A 19,570-nucleotide genomic window follows, 5' to 3' on the forward strand; every position below is an offset into this window, starting at 1 on the left:
TCTGGTCCCATCACTTCTTGGGAAATAGATGGGGAAACAGTGGAAACAGTGTCAGACTTTATTTTTCTGGGCTCCAAAATTACTGCAGATGGTGACTGCAGCCATGAAATTAAAAGACGCTTACTCCTTGGAAGGAAAGTGATGACCAACCTAGAGAGCATATTCAAAAGCAGAGATATTACCTTGCCAACAAAGGTCCGTCTAGTCAAGGCTATGGTTTTTCCTGTGATCAAGTATGGATGTGAGAGTTGGACTATGAAGAAAGCTGAGCGCCGAAGAATTGATGCTTTTGAACTGTGGTGTTGGAGAAGATTCTTGAGAGTCGCTTGGATGCAAGGAGATCCAACCAGTCTATCCTAAAGGAGATCAGTCCTGGGTGTTCTTTGGAAGGACTGATGTTGAAGCTGAAACTCCAGTACTTTGGCTACCTCATGTGAAGAGTTGACTCATTGGAAAAGACCCTGATGCTGGGAGGGATTGAGGGCAGGAGGAGAAGGGGACAACAGAAGATGAGATGGCTGGATGGCATCACTGACTCGATGGACATGGGTTTGAATGAACTCTGGGAGTTGGTGACGGACAGGGAGGCCTGGTGTGCTGTGATTCATGGGGTCTCAAAGAGTCGGACACGACTGAGCGACTGAACTAAACTGAACACATTATTAATTGCTTTAAGAATTTCAGTTCAGTTGCTCAGTCATGTCCGACTCTTTGTGATCACAGGGACTGTGGCACGCCAGGCCTCCCTGTCCATCACCAACTCCCGGAGGCTGCTCACACTCATGTCCATTGAGTCAGTGATGCCGTCCAGCCATTTCATCCTCTGTCATCCCCTTCTCCTCCTGCCTTCAATCTTTCCCAGCATCAGGATCTTTTCAAATGAGTCAATTCTTCGCATCAGGTGGCCAGAGTATTGGAGTTTCAACATCAGTCCTTCCAATGAATATTGAGGACTGATTTCCTTTAGGATGGGTTGGTTGGATCTCCTTGCAGTCGAAGGGACTCTAAAGAGTCTTCGCCAACACCATAGTTCAAGAGCATCAGTTCTTTGGCACTCAGCTTTATTTATAGTCCAACTTTCATATCGATAGATGACCACTGGAAAAACCATAGCTTTGACTAGACAGACCTTTGTTGGCAAAGTAATGTCTGCTTTTCAATATGCTATCTAGGTTGGTAATAACTTTCCTTCCAAGGAGCAAGCGTCTGTTTATTGCATGGCTGCAGTCACCATCTGCAGTCATTTTGGAACCCAAAAAAATAAAGTCTCTCACTGTTTCCACTGTTTCCCCATCTATTTGCCATGAAGTGATGGGACCAGATGCCATGATCTTAGTTTTCTGAATGTTGAATTTTAAGCCAACTTTTTCTCTTTCCTCTTTCACTTTCATCAAGAGGCTTCTTAGTTCTTCTTCACTTTCTGCCATAAGGGTGGTGTCATCTGCATATCTGAGGTTACTGATATTTCTCTTGGTAGTCTTGATTCCAGCTTGTGCTTCACCCAGCCCAGCATTTCTCATGATGTTCTCTGCATATAAGTTAAATAAGCAGGGTGACAATATACAGGCTTGACGTACTCCTTTTCCTATTTGGAACCAGTCTGTTGTTCCATGTCCACTTCTAACTGATGCTTCCTGACCTACATATAGATTTCTCAAGAGGCAGGTCAGATGGTCTGGTATTCTCATCTCTAAGAATTTTCCAGAGTTTGTTGTGGTCCACACAGTCAAAGGCTTTGGCATAGTCAATGAAGCAGAAATTGATATTTTTCTGGAACTCTCTTGCTTTTTTGATGTTCCAGTGGATGTTGGCAATTTGATCTCTGGGTCCTCTGCCTTTTCGAAATCCAGTTTGAAAATCTGGAATTCACAGTTCACGTACTGTTGAAGTTAGCTTGAAGAATTTTGAGCATTACTTCACTAGTGTGTGAGATGAGTGCAGTTGTGTGGTAGTTTGAGCATTCTTTGGCATTTCCTTTCTTTGGGATTGGAATGCAAACTGACCTTTTCCAGTCCTGTGGCCACTGCTGAGTTTTCCAAATTTGCTGGTATATTAAAAGCACTTTCACAGCATCATCTTTTAGGATTTGAAGTAGCTCAACTGGAATTCCATCACCTCCACTAGCTTTGTTTAGTGATGCTTCCTAAGGCCCACTTGACATCACATTCCAGGATGTCTGGCTCTAGGTTGGTGATCACACCATCATGATTATCTGGGTCGTGAAGATCTTTTTTGTGTAGTTCTTCTGTGTATTCTTGCCACCTCTTTTTAATATCTTCTGCTTCTGTTAGGTCCTTACCATTTCTGTCCTTTATTGAGCCGTTCTTTGCATGAAATGTCCCCTTGGTATCTCTAATTTTCTTGAAGAGATCTCTAGTGTTTCCCATTCTATTGTTTTCCTCTATTTCTTTGCATTGATCATTGAAGAAGGTTTTCTTATCTCCTTGCTATTCTTTGGAACTCTGCATTCAAATATGTATATCTTTCCTTTTCTCCTTTGCCCTTCATTTCTCTTCTATTCACAGCTATTTGTAAGGCCTTCTCAGACAGCCATTTTGCCTTTTTGCATTTCTTTTCCTTGGGGATGGTCTTGATCCCTGCCTCCTGAACAATGTCACGAAATTCCATCCATAGTTCTTCAGGCACTCTGTCTATCAGATCTAATTCTTTGAATCTATTTGTCACTTCCACTGTATAATCGTAATCTAAGAATTTAGGACTGTCTTTATAAATAGTGTATCTTTAGAAGTTCACATACTCTTTTGATGTGCTGTGTTCCACTAAAATATTTGAATGGTAACTGTTTGATGAGGATGTTATTGGCAGTATTTTGACTCAGTTCAGTTGCCAGTCATGTCTGACTCTTTGCGACCCCATGGACCTCAGCATGCCAGTCTTTCCTGTCCATCACCAACTCCCAGGGGCTATTCAGTACTCAGACTCATTGAGTCAGTAATGCCATCCATCCATCTCATCCTGTGTCATCCCCTTCTCTTACCTTCAATCTTTCCCAGCTTCAGGGTCTTTTCAAATGAGTCAGTTCTTCACATCAGGTGCCCAAAGTATTGGAGCTTCAACTTCAGCCTCAGTCCTTCCAGTGAATATAGTGTTTTCATTGACTAGTCCTAAAATGATGAGGTGGTCTCAAATAGACATTTTTATTGTTTTGTGGGGAGTATTATATAGCACAGACTTTAGAGTGAAATCAGCTAGATTTGAATCTTGCTAGCTCAGCTAGTTGATAACCCGTTAAGCCAAAAGTATTAGTTAAAGATGAAAGAGGGGATTGGGGTGGGGTTTGGCCTAGGCTCAGAGAATTAGAAGGAACTGGTAGTCTGATGCCAAAGGAATAAACTAAAAGTATACAAAAAAGCAGACCCAACAACTTACTAAAAGGTAATAAGCCAAGACTGTAAGTAATTGCTAAACATTTAGTAAATATATATGTTCATAACTGTATTATTTACAGGCACTTTAGAAGATGCAGAAGCAAAGGATGGCTTAATTGTGGAGGGTGTGCTTTCAGAATTAAATCACTTAAGCCCCATTCAAGGAGTTGAAGCTTCTCTTTGTGTACCATCAGTCCGGGAAGAGTAAGTTTATAGAGAAAATTTCAAATATTGATAATGTTTAATGAAGCTGTGAAACAGTAGTAAATATTGGTATTTGTTCCATGCATAGATTAACTCTTATTTAGATCTTTCTTTGTTTCTGTCATTTCCATTTTGGTACTGTATCTGTTATGTAAGAAATTCATTTGTACAACTCAGTGTTATTTAGTAGTTATTATGAAACGATACCAAATGTTTCCTAAACATACAGAGACATGATAAATTGAGGCAGAACTCTTTAGAATCACCAAAGAATATTATTTTTGTTGAAAAACAAAAGTTTCACTTACGGCCACACATTCTTCCATGCTCTCCTGCTTTCAGTGGTCTCAGAGTAATCTGGTATGTATCCTATAGCACCAAGGCAGATCATAAGGGAGATGGTTCAGAGACAGTATTGATCCTTGCCATTTGGTTGCTACAAGACTCAAGTTAAAAGTTATTGTTATTCAGTGACAGCTTGAACTATTATGCTGCCAGTTCTTCAGTTTCATTTAGCACTTAACACATTCAGCCAGTATACTAGGTGATGTAGGACAGTGCTACTTAAAGCGTGGACTAATAAAGTTGATGCTAGTTACTGAAGACTTTATGGTCTGCAGCAAGATAGCAGCTTCTATTAAAATACTTATCAATAGCCTTTTTGGAAGTTAGGTGAACTAATCATTGAGGTAGTTGATTGACCTTCTGGCATAAACTCCTTATCTCATTGCAAGACTGGACACATTGTGTATCAGCACTTTGGAGTAATGCAATTGTAGAGAATACAATAAAAAATTGCAGCTTCAATTATCAAGAAGTTGTAAGGGTATAATTTACTAAGATTAACCCACATAAAACATGACAATTTAAGATACTGTAAATGCTTCACTGTAAGTTCTGAGAGTGATTTCACAGACCATCCATAAAACAGTATTATAATCATCACCTCTCATACATTTAACTCAGTCATATTCTTCACTTCTGAGAGAGAAATCGTGGAAACTGCAACTTTGCCAGTCCTTCATGGAAAAGGAGGGAGAAAATAGTACGAAAGGATCATCAAGATTGTTATTTAATTCTAAGGTTTTAAAATTTTTAATGAAAATTAGTATAAATTATAATGGGTTCAGTGGATTACAGCAACAACAAATCAAAAAGCAGTCACTTGATCAGAAATTTGGCATTCATCAGTGTCAATCTAGGCGAATATTCAACATCTTGGCAAGCTAGTTCCTTTTTAAATGTAAACCTATTTTGTTGTTGGTTCTTGGTTATCCTTACTGTAAACATTGTGATTAAGATAAGTCTTACAAATATACCTATAAATAAATGTGTACATATTCCAAATGCATACTTTTTCTTGAACTTTATAATTTATTTGTCCCATTTTAAAAGTCAGCATGCTTTAGTTGGCTTCAGGGGAAGGCCACCTCAGAATACAAAGGGACCACTGTCAACTCTTCCTAGAACTTTCGTCAAGTAGATTAGTAGAGGTTACATTGGTCTCCCATTCTGAGTCATTTATCATACTTTTTCCAGTTGGCCTTAAAATATTGAATCTACTGAGTATATAGGGGAAATGTCCATACTATTTGACGGGTTTATTTGAAAAATGTTGCCACTGATAATTAAAAATTGACATCCATGTAATTTATACTGACCAGCATTTTAAAATCATTTTATTTGTAGTTTAAGGTTATGCCATTATTTTCAACAAAGTAAAATATTAGAAAATAAGAAAAACAAATACAACATTACTTGTTTCTAAATTCACTTGTAAATTATATAGTTGTATTATTCAGAATGTACTTGCATTGTATATTCTCTGAACATTGGTTTTAAAAGTAGGAGTTGGGGTAGGATTAAAGCAGGTCAGAACAGATGGGATCTTCTTAGACACTGAAGTATATGTTTCTCTCCCTGAAGGGAACTCCTCAGCCTGAAGTCCACAGTACCTGTTTTAGACGAAGGACTGGTCTCTGTTGAAGCCTATACCTCTGCAGTTACAGCAGGTAACAATAAATGTATGTATTGTTTTGACTTCAGAATCATTTCACTTCAGTGTTTTGTCTAAAGAGTGTTCTATTCTTAGAGCAAAAGAATCTGGATCACAGTCCAGACTGTTATATGTTACGCCTCTCCAGTTGTTTCCCTAGCTAAAAATAGAATTCTGAGGAAGCGTGTCAGCTATCAGAGCAGTTGGTTGCTTGTAAAACACTCTGTAGTTCTAACAGTAGAAGTCTTAGAATGGTTTTTGTGGACGTATTTAAAGAGGAAAAAAGTAAATTACCGGTCCCCACCCAAGACTGTATACCTGGTTTTTGACCTTCTGGGTTTCAGGTATCTACACAGGGTTACTTCATATATATTCTGTGTTTGTGATAACTTACAGCCAAGATTGGCTTATTGTTATTAGAAAATAATCACAAACATCTGAATTTGCTCCAGGGAAGATAAACAGATATGTGGAGTTCATTTGACATTTTTTTCCCCAGTGAATTTTCTTTGTTCTTCCTTGCCTTTTTTTTTTTTTTTTTGAGTGTCTTCTCAGTTAGACACTGGCTATTCAGAGATGAGTTTGTTTTGCTATTTCATTTCTGCAGTGAATATTACTGTGTATACATCTTCACATGTTCTGTGTCAGTATTTCTTTCACATAGATTCCCAAACATGGCCTTGCTAGGTCAACAGGTGTACACAGGTTTTTAATTTTTTATTGTTTATATTTTATCTTTTTGAAAAGCAAATGCGTATTGTCTAAACTGAGTGAGTGGATACTGATGAAGGAGGAGTACTGTATAGACCCTCGTAGGCTTTTCCTCTTCGAAGCTGTTAGAAACGTTTTGACACTCTTGACAGTTGTTCAAGGAAACGTTAAGTGCAGTGCAGCCTTTCCTCTTCTGTGTGCTTCCCCAGTTGTGTATATATCTTTTTTTAATTAGTTTAAAACATGGAAGATTAACTCTCATTTTTTTTTCAGCCATGCCCGAAGTCCCTGGTGATAGTGGAAGATCTGGGCCTGTTACCTCTGAAAGCCCTGTAGTCTCTGAACATAGGCTTGACCAGGAAGTAGAGTTGAACTTAAAAGAAGATCATGAAATAGAAGTTGATGTACTAAAAGCAAGTGTTGACTTACCAGAAGAAAAGACTCCAATTTCTGATGATCCTCCTGATACTCAAGAAATTCATGTAAAAAAAATTATTTTTTATTTCCTTGTCAGTCTCTCAGTGTTGGTTTAGTTAGGTTTCAGACCATAGCTCTAATGTAATGTATTCATGCATTTCACTACTATGTAGAAATCCCTTTATAAAAATCTGTGTTTGAAAAGGTATATAAAATACATTGTGGAATTATAGAGATCATCCTTTAAGAAATTGGTTTCATGAAAACCAAAAGACTGTGTTAAAGAAGTCACAGTTTTAATAATTTTCACTCAGTATCCAGTTCAAATGGAAGGTCTTTTGGCCATAAGAAAACATATTAGCTACTCTTGAAACATGCATGACATCACAGCTATCCAGAGCATATATCTGAAAATAGTTGAGTACAGTTAAATAGAATTCTCTACCATCTCCCCTCCCTTCATACTTTTGGGAAAATGATATTCTGCTGCCTGGGGTTTAAATTCTTATATACTCCAGAAAGGTGGGATTTTTTTTGCTATTTAATATGACTTACGTGTCCTAAAAATCCCACCAAATCTATTATCAACAAGTAAGTTTTGCATGATAAGTGAATTTAAGGTGAAGAAAAATAATCTCTTCTAGTTATTTATGATTGTATAGTAGTTGGGAAGTTTAACTCATAAAAATGTCTTGGTTATCCATATTGAATTTCATGAGTATTCTCACTGTGAATTAGATGGATAAAGTCCCTTTTCCTTCAGCCAGGAAGCTAATAAAATTTGTGGGCATAGTGTAAATGGGAATCCTCATTTCTGGGTATTTCCAGTCTTTCAGTGAATGTGTGGGTAGTGGGAAAATGTCATTGTTTAGGTGGGTGGTAATGTTCTACCTTCTTGGTCAGGAGATCTCTCTGTTACTTTCTGCCTCCTCCTTTTTCTCCCCTTCCCTTACCAAAAGGTAAATGCAAGGACCATTCCTTCTTCCACCAAACCCTTGCAAGAGAGGTACTGAACTTGAAAGCCTTAGGAATTTCATGGTTTATGCAGCCCCAGCAAAGGGAAGAGGATTGAGTCTAGCCCAAGGGAGCTTATGTAGGTGAACTCTTCTTCAACCTTACGGGGATCATGCTATTTAGGAAAAGTGTGGTTAGTTAGGTGATTTGGGGATTATCATTAGAACATAGTTTGGGGGTTGTTTCTTTTTCTCCGGTTCATTTTTTTTTCCTTGGGTGAGAATAGAATAAATCCTTAATTATTGCAACTGTTAGCATCATAATAATTTTTAACATTTTTGTTAAGACTGTCTTTTTTAGCCAGGGAAATGTAGACTTCTACTTTAATTCCATTCAGGGTTTCGATCTTTTTCTATCTAGTTATTTTGACTGAGTGAGAAAGTCTGATTGCTTAAATGGCTATTTTAATAAAGTAAACCTATAAGTATATGCCATTTTGATGTAGTTTATGTTTAACAATTCATACACCAAGGGTGAGATGGTCTTTAAAAAAATTTATGCTATAGGTTAAAATATATATGTTAATAGTCTCTTATCTTTAATTCATTTTAGGTAATTGAACATGAAAAGCTTGAAGGTCAAGATTCAGGACAAGAGGCTAGGAATCTTTCATTTAATGAGTTGTATCCCTCAGGAACTCTTAAGCTTCAATACAATTTTGATACCATTGAGCAACAGTTTTGTGACTTACCTGATAATAAAGACTCTGCTGAGTGTGACATTGCTGAGGTGGATGGAGAACATTTTGTGGCACAGAGCAACTTTACCTTGATTTTGGAAGGTGAAGAAGGAGAAGTAGAGACAGATGATTCTGCAGCATCTGATGTGTTAGCTAAAGCAGCTAATGCAGCCACTGAGGAAAAACATGTATGCAGTGAGGAAAGTGAGAATCACAGGCATGTTGCAGATTTGCCATCTGTCATAACGAGTGATCAGAAGTCCCAGAGGGTAGAGACATTACCATATGTGCCTGAACCAATTAAAGTAGCAATTGCAGAAAATTTATTAGATGTAATTAAAGACACAAGAAGTAAAGAAATTACTTCAGATACAATGGAACAGTCCATTCAAGAAAACATACCTTTAATAAGCCAAAAGGTAAAGTGTTCCACCAAGTTAGCCAACTTTACAACTAAGACTGTTCAGGAAACAAGTACAGAGACTATAAATGTCGGCGAGGTTAATGACATGATTTCCTCCAGAACTCGCAAGAGAGGACTTGTCCAAAACCTGAATGTCAAATCAGCACAACAGGAAGAGCCAGCCGCTGTTGCTACTCCTGAGATGCTGGGGCTTTCAGTTACAAAGAAAACTAGGAAAACAAAAGAAATTGCAGGGGCTCTGGAAAGTGCCAGTTCTGATGACAAGGGAGTATCTCATAACCAGCAAATACCTCAAAATGCTATTACTCCTAGGAGAGGAAGGAGAAAAAAAGATGTTAATCAAGACACATTAGAAAATGCTAATTCTGTGGAACAAGAATTACAAGTTACTCCAGGTAGGGAATTAAGAAGGTTAAAATCATCTCAGCTGTTGGAAGCAGCAACTGAAGAAAGTTCTTTTAGAAAAGAAGTTAAGCTTTCATCTGCTACAAAAAGGACTCCTAGAAGAACTAAATCTGTAGAAAATCGGGAAAGTGTTGAAGTTATAAATGATCTGAAAGTCAGCAAAGTAGCAGGTCCTAGCAGAAGTACCAGAAAATTGAGAAGTACTCATTTGGAAGCTTCTGAAAGTGTAGGGTATAAACAAGAGGGGGAGTCCGCTGAACAACAGCTGCCTATTCAACGTGGTAAAAGGGTTAAAAAGAAAGAAGTTAGTGCGTTGGATGTTACAGAAGATTCCAAACTTGATTCCTCCCAGTTGACTATTCAAGCAGATTTTGGTACGCCTGCTACACCTAGGAAACGTGGTAGACCAAGAAAAATCAATCCATCTGAAGATGTAGAATCTAAGGCTGTTACAGAAGCAGGAAGTCTCAAGAAGAGAGAAGGTCTCAGCATCCAAAGGAGATCCACAAGAAACACCCCAGCTAAAAGTGAAAATACTGATGTCGGGAAACCAACTTTAGAAGAGTCAGTTTTCATGCCAAATGAGGAAGTTGCTGCAGTGATGAGCTCTAAGAAGAAGCTTACAAAAAGGACTGAAAACCAAAGCCAGAAACGTTCATTACATTCAATACCAGAAAAGTGCATAGATGAAGAAACGGCACACACAGAGCCAGATGCCCAAGAAGAAAGATTGCTTGCTACAGTTGCTTTGACTAAATCTTCCCGTAGCACACGGACTAGATCTACCAAGGCCATCTTGTTGCCGGACCTTTCTGAACCAAAAAATGAGTCTCTTTTATTTTCTCCTCCTCTGTCAAAGATTCCAAGGAAAGAGAAAGGTACTTTTTTTTTTTTTGAAGAATAATTTCCATCTCATTTAAAGTCTTCAGCTTAAACTGTTAAGGCACTGTTGGATCATATCTCCTAAAAATGATTTATAGGGAATTCCCCTCCTGAAAAAAACTTTTTAAATCTTTTAATAGTAAAATATTAATATCTTAATTTTAAAGTTTATTTTTAGATTCAAGAATTTTCTGCTTCATTGTGACTTTTTAAATCTTATAATTAACTTGACATAGGTTTAATTTTTTTTTAGAATAGGATCATTTCTTTTCATTCTGTCCTTATATCATAAGTGACTTGATTTTGGTTTTTCCCCAGATAGAACCTTCATTTTTGTCTCATATTCCAGATGATGTCCACAACTTCAAATTGTTTTGAAGGGAAGTAGCAGTAGAATTATCTTGATTATGATACAGAAATTATTTAAATCCATATTTCTTGTTGTCCATGAAGTGGCAAGGCTACGTGCCCAACCTCCCTCACTGATGATACAAGCTTTTAATTGTATTGTTTGATAGGTATAGTTCATACCATCTCAACAGGAGTGAAGTCTCTCACTCTTTATGTATAGTGTGTCTGTTAGTCACTCAGGCATGTCTTAGGCCTTGCCATCCCTTGGACTGTAGCCCGCCAAGCTCCTCTGTCCATGGAATCTCCAGGCAAGAATACTAGAGTGGGTTGCCATGCCCTCCTTCAGGGGATCTTCCCAACCCAGGGATTGAACCCCAGGTCTCCTGTCTTACAGGCAGATTCTTTACTGTCTGAGCCACCAGGGAAGCCCATGTATAAAGCAGAGATATACATAAAGTACATAAACAGATATACAGTTTATTTACACTTTTAAGATTTCTTGTTGGGCAGAATTCAGTGAGGGAGACAGTTAAGAAAAAAGATCTAAAAAGGTGCTGATAAAGCAGATTAGGGACGTGTAAGTAAAGTGGGTGACTGTTGTGCTGAACTCTTGCATGTATTTTTTAATGCATTGGTGAACATCCTATATAGTTGCCTCCTGACTTGAGGAAGGCCAAGAGAAAGATGAGTCATTTTAAAATCCACAAACTAAAATTTTCTGTCTTTAGCATTCGCTGTGCAAAAACCTCTTGAAATATATTGTATTCGTGTAAGTTGTTATATTACATAAGAGCCTAGAAAAGGATGCTTTGCCATAGATTTGATCATTTGTTCTAAAAATGAATCTGTAGTTATTAGGCATTCCTTTTCCCCATCCCATCCGCCATTTTTGAGTACATTTTTATTTTTATTTTGGTTTATTCATGCTGTTAGGAAAGTGTGGTTATGCCTGTCTTTCCGTGGAGGAAAGTGAAATGACCAAATATGTGAGATTTTAGCTAACTTTATTAAGCTACTATGTTAGATAAAAGTTAACATGAAAAAGAGCAATGAATGGTAGAAGAATGTCATTAACAACTCATACTTTTTTCATGACTGTCATAGCCAAACACCTCAATAATTCTGATTTTTGTTATCTTTACATTCTTCATCCATATACATTTAACTGTAACTTTTTTCTGTAATAAAAATAATAGATGCCTGCCACAGAAAATTAGAAATTAAAAATATTTAATTTAGCCATCTAGAGGACCAGTAACCACTGTTTATTTACATCTGCTTATATATCCTTCTAGCTGGATATATAGTTTTTTTTATAAAACCCAATGCACAATAGTTTGTGTGTATGTATACATATTATTCCTCCCACCTCCTACTTACTTCATGAGCATTTTTCAGATACTGGAAAATATCCTCAAAACCCTGAGTGTTCATGGTTTTGTGTTTTGTTTTTTACATATTGATAATGTGTAAAAGTTAATGTGTGTAGCATTTCAACTCACTTACGTGCCACAGATAGCTCAAACATTCTCCTGGTAGGTGTTTGAATCATTTTCAGATTTTCTAGTATTAAAAATAAGCACCTTCTAAGATGAGTTAGAGGTAAGAAGTTTGGGACTTACATCTCTCATTTCTGCCTCTTAACTAGCTTTCTGAATCTTGTTTTCTCATCTTTATAGTGAAGGTAATAATGCCTACTCTGTAGGGTTCTTGTGTGTATTCACTACTTCAGCAAAGCAATTGCTGCCAAGATCCGTTTGCTCTCTTACTTTGCCCTTAGATTATAGGTTCTACACTCTTAGAATTCCTTCTTGTCCCTTGTGCCTACTAACTTTTTTAGGGAGGGATAGGAGCTCCAGGGTTCTTTCCTGGAGGATCCCAGGGACAGGGGAGCCTGGTGGGCTGCCATCTGTGGGGTCGCACAGAGTCGGACACGACTGAAGCGACTTAGCAGCAGCAGCAACAGGAGATACAGAGAAGAGTGGATACACAAATATTATATGATTAGAAAGCTGGAGGCCATCCTCTATTTAATTGAAACATGTCAAACACGTATCTTAGAAGCACTAGCTAAAAAGAATGTACAGTTTGACATTTCAGTAGATTTTCTGTAATTCCATTATTCAGCAGCAGATATTTAAGAAGGGTTTGCTTATATGCCTGAGTCTATACTAGGGTATACATTTATCAGTTCATTTGATTCTCAGTATAACCCAGTGTAGTTTAGGTACCATTATTCTTTTTTTCCACAGTGAAGAAAGTGAAGTTCAGTGAAACTGAGCACCCATGACACCCAGATAATGAGTAAATAGTGGTGTCTTGGAGCCTATTACCGCTGGCTGATGAGAGCCAATTGCTAAATACTCAGGAATTTTTTTTGAGCCAACCATGGAACATTTATAGCACCGAAATAGGCAAATGCTGTAAGTCAGAGCTGTGTTTTTGTTGTTGTTGTTGTTGTTTTCTTTCCCAGAAAGCTGTTTACCAGTACATTACTATAGGACTGAATCTATAGGACTTTTGAACTTCCTAGCCCGTAAGTCTCGCCATCAGAACTTTTCCCCAGGAAGCTTACAGAAGTGGGCAAGAAATTGACATACAAAGAAATATAATCAACTCTTGTCTGGCTGTTAGAAGCATATGGAAGGAATGTGGAGCTAAACATTTTTGTGTGTGATAATACATTTTTGTTCCTTTGGGTGCAGAGGGAAACTCAGTGAGGAATATGAGTTTGTCTTTGAAAAGCCAAAGAGGCTGTTGCTCCAGATAGCCTGGAAGGAGAAAAATAGAATGTATCCTTTTTATAGAATATAGGTTTGTTTGTCTGTTTTTTTACCTACAAAAGAGGAGAATTACTACCAGTGCTATTTATGCCACTTGTCAGCTGGGAGCAGAGAGGACTTTTATTTCTGACCTCACTCCTCTTTTTTCTTTTATTAAGAATCACATGCTTTAAAAGCAGAATTTGGCATTTCATAGAACTCTTGATTGTCCCAGTAGATGAAATAATATTGAACTCTATAATTTGGAAATTTTCTTTTGGAGATTGGTAAATTACATTCTTTATATTCTTTAATAATATAACATACAAGCATCTATAAAGCACTTACCATATACTAACATTATTCTAATCTTTAATCTTCACAGTAATGTTAAAGCACTATTATGAATATTATAGCAACTGAGGCACAGAGAGGTGTAGGTGACTTGGTTTTGGTACCACAGCTTATAAATCCAGAAGCTAGGATTGAACTTCTGGCAGACTGGTTCAGCTGTACCCTGCCACTTCCATAATTGCATTGCTAATCACCATTAATATGAATGGTGATTCATTCAAGAATGTGATAAATATTTTTAATGACATATTTTCAACTAATTCTTAAACTGTTTCTGTTTTTCTGTGGAATATCTTCCTATCAATCTTTTTCTATATTATTACTTTCTCTGCTTGCTTTTTTCCTTTTATGCTGTGGACTTATGTTCCTCTTGCCTGGAACAACTGGCTCAGAATGAGCTGAAAGGAAAGAGAGTTTGAGTTCTACTTTGTTAAGAAAATCGCTTTTTAAAATAAAACCCTTGCAGCTGGAGAAGTAGGAATTAAGGAACGAAGTAACACCATGAAAATATTTGCAGATTAGGTTCCTTACTATCATAATAAAGTGAATATCACAGCAAAGCATATCACGCAAATTTTTTTGCTTTCCCAGTGCATATAAAAATCATGTTTACACAATACTACAGTCCTGTGTGATAGTATTAAAAATAGCTCATTGGAAAAATAATGCTGATCATCATCTGAGTTTTAAGTGAGTCTAATCTTTTTGCAACAATCAGAGATCACTGATTACCATAGCAAATATAGTTAATAGTGGAAAAGTTTGAAATATTGCGAGAATTACCACAATGTGCCAGACAGACATGAAGCTAGCAAGTGCTGTTGGAAAAATGGCACCGATAGTATACTTGCCACAAACCTTCTTCACCTTATTTCAAACCTCCAAATATGCTGTATCTCACCTCTTTTATTGTGCCTTGCTTTATTTCCCTTAATTGTGCTTCACAGGTGTTAACTTTTTTTGTAAGTTGAATTTATATGTGTGTGTGTATATATATATATAAAATGCACATACATATATATGGTGTTTTGTTTTTTGTTTTTGCCTTTCTTTAGCTAAAAAAATAGAGGCTCCTGCACAGCTGCAAGAATTAGTTTCAGACTTACCTTCTCAATTTGTCTCCTCACCTCCTGCTTTAAGGACCAGGCGGAAAAACCCATTGAATACATCCAAACATACAGATGGACTGGTAAGAAATGCATGATTTTATTTGTATGCATGCTTTTATTTTTTAAGCAGTGCTTCCTAGGTGAACTTCTTCAAAAACAGCAGGTGTTTATACTCCAAGACCAAAATTATCTTTTGGGGATCCTAGCTTTAAGATAGATTGGTATATTACTCTTGGTGTATTATTGGCAGCTGAAGTTGAAATTGCCTACAGGAAAGGTTTTAAAACTGTACTGTCCCATAAGCATTACTTGAATGTATTTATTTAAAATGCAGGTCCCAGACCCCCTGGAGTGTCATCCACAGACCGCACTTGGAGAGAGTGTGTCACAGTTGACTAGTTGCATGTAACTCTACATTTAAAATAGTTTATGGATTAAGTATGAGCATGAGACCTTTATATTTACCAATCTTAATTCATGAGCATTTCTTGAATTATCTGCTATGAGCCATTACTATGCAGTGACAAAGATGCAAAAATAATTCAGGCAGATTCCTTGTTTTTCAGGAGTTCAGTTTAATTGAGGAGGCAAAAATACAAATAATTATTTCACAGCATGATAATCATTTATACTCAGATAACGCTGCAGACAGGAGGTAAAGGAGACAGGCACTGCTGGAAGAGAGGACAGCAGATGCAAAAGCACAGAGGCCTGCAGTGCATGAGGATGGGGGTGGGGCTGTTTACAAGCCAGCAGATAACCATGTGCATGTTTTAAGTAATTCCATTGAAAAGTGAGTTCTAGGGAGGAAAAAATATTTGATGGTGGTCTAATCCGTATGCAGCAGTCAGAGCCTGGATTTGGACAGAGGCAGTGGAACACCGCAGTGGACAATGGAAAGACTCCAGAATAAGACTGATAAGATTTGGAGATGAATTGAACGTGTGGGGATGAGGGGTAATGAGCTGTCCTAGATGACCAAGGTTTCTACCAAAAAAATACAGAGTCCATTTGATCATTTATTGAGGTTAAATTCATTTAGCACTGTCTGACTATAGTCCTTGACTCAGGATAGAACTTTTCCAGTTTAAATTTTGAATATTTAATTAGCTAATGTTGATCTTTCAAAAATTTTAACCCATAGGAAGATGATGGTCAAACAACTGAAACTGTGGGAAAGCAACAAGTGAAAAGAATCAGGACTGCAAAAACAAAACAAGCAAGCAAGTAAGACTTTTTCTAGGCTGTAATTTTTATTTTCAGTTTTGTTTCATAAAATTATATTGGTGAATATAATATAATTCATAAATAAATAATATAACTCTACTTAAAAGAGAGAAATGAAGCTCATCAGAAAAAGTTCATTCTTTGGGGCATTTACATGCACTCAGTTCAGTTCAGTCGCTCAGTCGTGTCCAACTCTTTGTGACCCCATGAATCGCAGCACGCCAGGCCTCCCTGTCCATCACCAACTCCTGGAGTTCACCCAGACTCACATCCATTCAGTCAGTAGTGCCATCCAGCCATCTCATCCTCTGTCGTCCCCTTCTCCTCCTGCCCCCAATCCCTCCCAGCATCAGAGTCTTTTTCCAATGAGTCAACTCTTCGCATGAGGGGGCCAAAGTATTGGAGTTTCAGCTTCAACATCAGTCCTTCCAATGAACAACACCCAGGACTGATCTCCTTCCGAAAGAACTGGTTGGATCTCCTTGCAGTTGTTCAAGGGACTCTCAAGAGTCTTGTCCAGTACCACAGTATGTCAGTGCTAATGAGCACTTAAAATCTCACTAATGTAGCTGAGTGACCGAACTGTTTTATTAAAATATAGTTTATTTACAGCATGTTGTATTAGTTTTAGGTGTTCAGTTCGGTTCAGTTGCTCAGTCGTGTCCAACTCTTTGCGACCCCATGAATTGCAGCACCCCAGGCCTCCCTGTCCATCACCAACTCTCGGAGTTCACTCAAACTCACATCCATCGAGTCAGTGATACCATCCAGCCATCTCATCCTCTGTCGTCCCCTTCTCCTCCTGCCCCCAATCCCTCCCAGCATCAGAGTCTTTTCCAGTGAGTCAGCTCTTCGCATGTGGTGGCCAAAGTACTGGAGTTTCAGCTTTAGCATCATTCCTTCCAAAGAAATCCCAGGGCTGATCTCCTTCAGAATGGACTGGTTGGATCTCCTTGCAGTCCAAGGGACTCTCAAGAGTCTTCTCCAACACCACAGTTCAAAAGCATCAATTCTTCGGTGCTCAGCCTTCTTCACAGTCCAACTCTCACATCCATACATGACCACAGGAAAAACCATAGCCTTGACTAGATGGACCTTTGTTGGCAAAGGAATGTCTCTGCTTTTGAATATGCTCTCTAGGTCGGTCATAACTTTCCTTCCAAGGAGTAAGCGTCTTTTAATTTCATGGCTGCAATTACCATCTAGATTTAAATGCAGAAGGTTACTTTCTTATATAGCATGAAAGTCAGTTCAGTTGCTCAGTCATGTCTGACTATTTGCAACCCCATGGACTCCAGCACACCAGGCCTCCCTGTCCATCATCAACTCCCGGAGTTTACCCAAACTCACGTCCATTGAGTCGGCGATGCCATCCAGCCATCTTATCCTCTGTTGTCCCCTTCTCCTCCCGCCTTCAATCTTTCCCAACATCAGGGTCTTTTCAGATAAATCAGTTCTTTGCATCAGGTGGCCAAAGTATTGGAGCTTCAGTTCCAGCATCAGTCCTTCCAGTGAATATTCAGGACTGATGTTTAGGATGGACTAGTTGGATCTCCTTGCAGTCCAAGGGACTCTCAAGAGTCTTCTCTAACACCGCAGTCAAAAGCATCAGTTCTTCAGTGCTCAGCTTTCTTTATAGTCCAGCTCTCACATCCATACATGACTACTGGAAAAACCACAGTTTTGACTAGATAGACCTTTGTCAGTAAAAGTAATGTCTCTGCTTTTTAATATGCGTTTTAACATAGCATGAAAACCCCTTCTTTAAAAAGGATGAGTGAAGGGCTTCCCTGGTGACTCAGATGGTAAAACATCCACCTGCAGTGCGGGAGACCTGGGTTCGATTCCTGGGTTGGGAAGATCCCCTGGAGGAGGGTATGCAACCCACTCCAGTATTCTTGCCTGGAGAATCCCCATGGACAGAGGAGCTGTCCGTGGGGTTACAAAGAGTTGGACACGACTGTGTGACTAAGCACAGTAGGGTGGGGGTAGTTGAATACTCAACAAAGCTTTGTTTTTTCACAATGAATTTGGGGAGGGGAGTGCAATGTTTCACCTTTTCTTTAGTGAAGAGGGATAAAACTATCAATAAAAGTCATTAAAAACATAGAAGTCCTGTGATTATGTCACTATTAGCAATTAAAACTTCATCCATCACAAAATTACTCCCATTTTGGATATATTTTGCTTAGATATGGTTGAATTTCATAAAAGTACAAAGTAACTCATTTTATCTTACTTTAAAAACTGATTTAATGAGAGCTTTTGACTATAATTAATAACACTACATATAAATTGGCTTTGTGTATATGTGGAAACTACTTCATATTTTGAAATACAGACATAGTTTCTAATTGCTGGTATTTGAGAATTCCCATTTCTCATATATTTTATGGCCCTGCTGGACTCTCCTTATGGCCCTTCCTTGTAAACCAGTAGTATTTATTAATGCATATGAAATATTTAAACAAAAATGCAAACAGTAATTATTTTGAGGATCCCAAACATAGATGATAATCTCTATCATGTGAATCTTTAAGTGCTTCAACTTAGTTTATTTGACTAAAGTTTTATTTTACTTCTCCTTTATAAAATGAAAGCACTAGAAAAAGGTAATACCTAAGATTTCTTCATATATTGGGAAGTGGACTACATTTTATACTATGTAACATGTTTATTCTTACTTGAGTTATATCTTTATTTCAGAAACACAGAAAAAGAAAGTTGGTCACCTCCCCCGGTAGAAATTAAGCTGATTTCTCCCTTGGCAAGCCCAGATGATGGAGTCAAGAGCAAACCAAGAAAGACTGCAGAAGTAACGGGAAAAACTGTTGGAAGGAGCAGGAAGAAGTTGTCTTCTTTTCCAAAGCAAGTTCTACGCAGAAAAATGCTGTAATTTTTTCAAGTTTTTTAATGTACACCTATTTGTAAAGTCATCAGAATTGTGTGGATTATTAAAAATCATTAATTTGGAAGAAAATAATTTATATAAATTATTGTAAATTTTTGTAAACAATGTCTTCAATAAGTAAAGTAACTCCATATGGAGTGTGATTCTTTTAGTCCAGGCAGTTTTTTCTATTTTATAATAAGACTTCATACATTTATATAATATGTAAATATGGCTTATTGGAATGTTAAATAAAGTATACTTTACAGTAGTCTGTGTCTGTTAGATTTTTGAGATGGGATTTCTGTTTTAATAATGATTTTATATGCTAGTAGATATTGGTTCCATTTTCTTTGTCTATAGTTAAAAGTATTAGACCAGTTTGAAGATGACTGAACTGTTTTTTTTTTTTTTTTAAGTTGCTATTTTATAATTTATGCACTTTGCTTCTGTGATTAAGACTTCTAATCTTAAATTGAGGAAGGCTGTTACTATGTTGAAATTGAATTATGGGCATGTAATTTTGCCACTTTTTTTGTAGTTTAACATATTTTGTGTATTCTACCTCAAATTAGTAATTTTCCAAGTAATGCATTGATTAAATATAATGTTGGCATTTCTTGTTCAGCAAGTTTAAAGGCTATTATCTTTAAAGTCTCTTAATTATTCAGAGACTAATTACCCAGGTTAGACTGACCGGTTCACTGCTCACTAGCAACTTCTTAAAGGGGTTTGAGTAGTAAGAAAGGAAATGTG

At 37.5% G+C, this 19,570-nt stretch overlaps 1 protein-coding gene across 5 annotated transcripts in view; it reads left to right on the top strand.

Moving 5' to 3' along the window:
• The window catches only part of AHCTF1 (AT hook containing transcription factor 1), a 94,818-nt gene extending 75,733 nt beyond the window's left edge, over positions 1-19,085 (top strand). For 4 of the 5 annotated variants that reach the window (XM_010852888.1, XM_010852885.1, XM_010852887.1 and 1 more), the window contains exons 30-36: positions 3,470-3,593; positions 5,520-5,617; positions 6,574-6,782; positions 8,284-10,117; positions 14,644-14,777; positions 15,842-15,924; positions 18,631-19,085. In XM_010852888.1, the coding sequence (XP_010851190.1) occupies positions 3,470-3,593; positions 5,520-5,617; positions 6,574-6,782; positions 8,284-10,117; positions 14,644-14,777; positions 15,842-15,924; positions 18,631-18,820 (2,672 nt within the window). In that variant the 3' untranslated portion in view covers positions 18,821-19,085. The remainder of the gene's footprint in view (positions 1-3,469; positions 3,594-5,519; positions 5,618-6,573; positions 6,783-8,283; positions 10,118-14,643; positions 14,778-15,841; positions 15,925-18,630) is intronic. The other variant, XM_010852889.1, reaches the window with a different exon arrangement.
• Positions 19,086-19,570: the final 485 nt, after the last annotated feature.

This window comes from Bison bison, unplaced genomic scaffold, assembly GCF_000754665.1.
Source record: "Bison bison bison isolate TAMUID 2011002044 unplaced genomic scaffold, Bison_UMD1.0 scf7180017864317, whole genome shotgun sequence".
Lineage (NCBI taxonomy): Eukaryota > Metazoa > Chordata > Mammalia > Artiodactyla > Bovidae > Bison > Bison bison.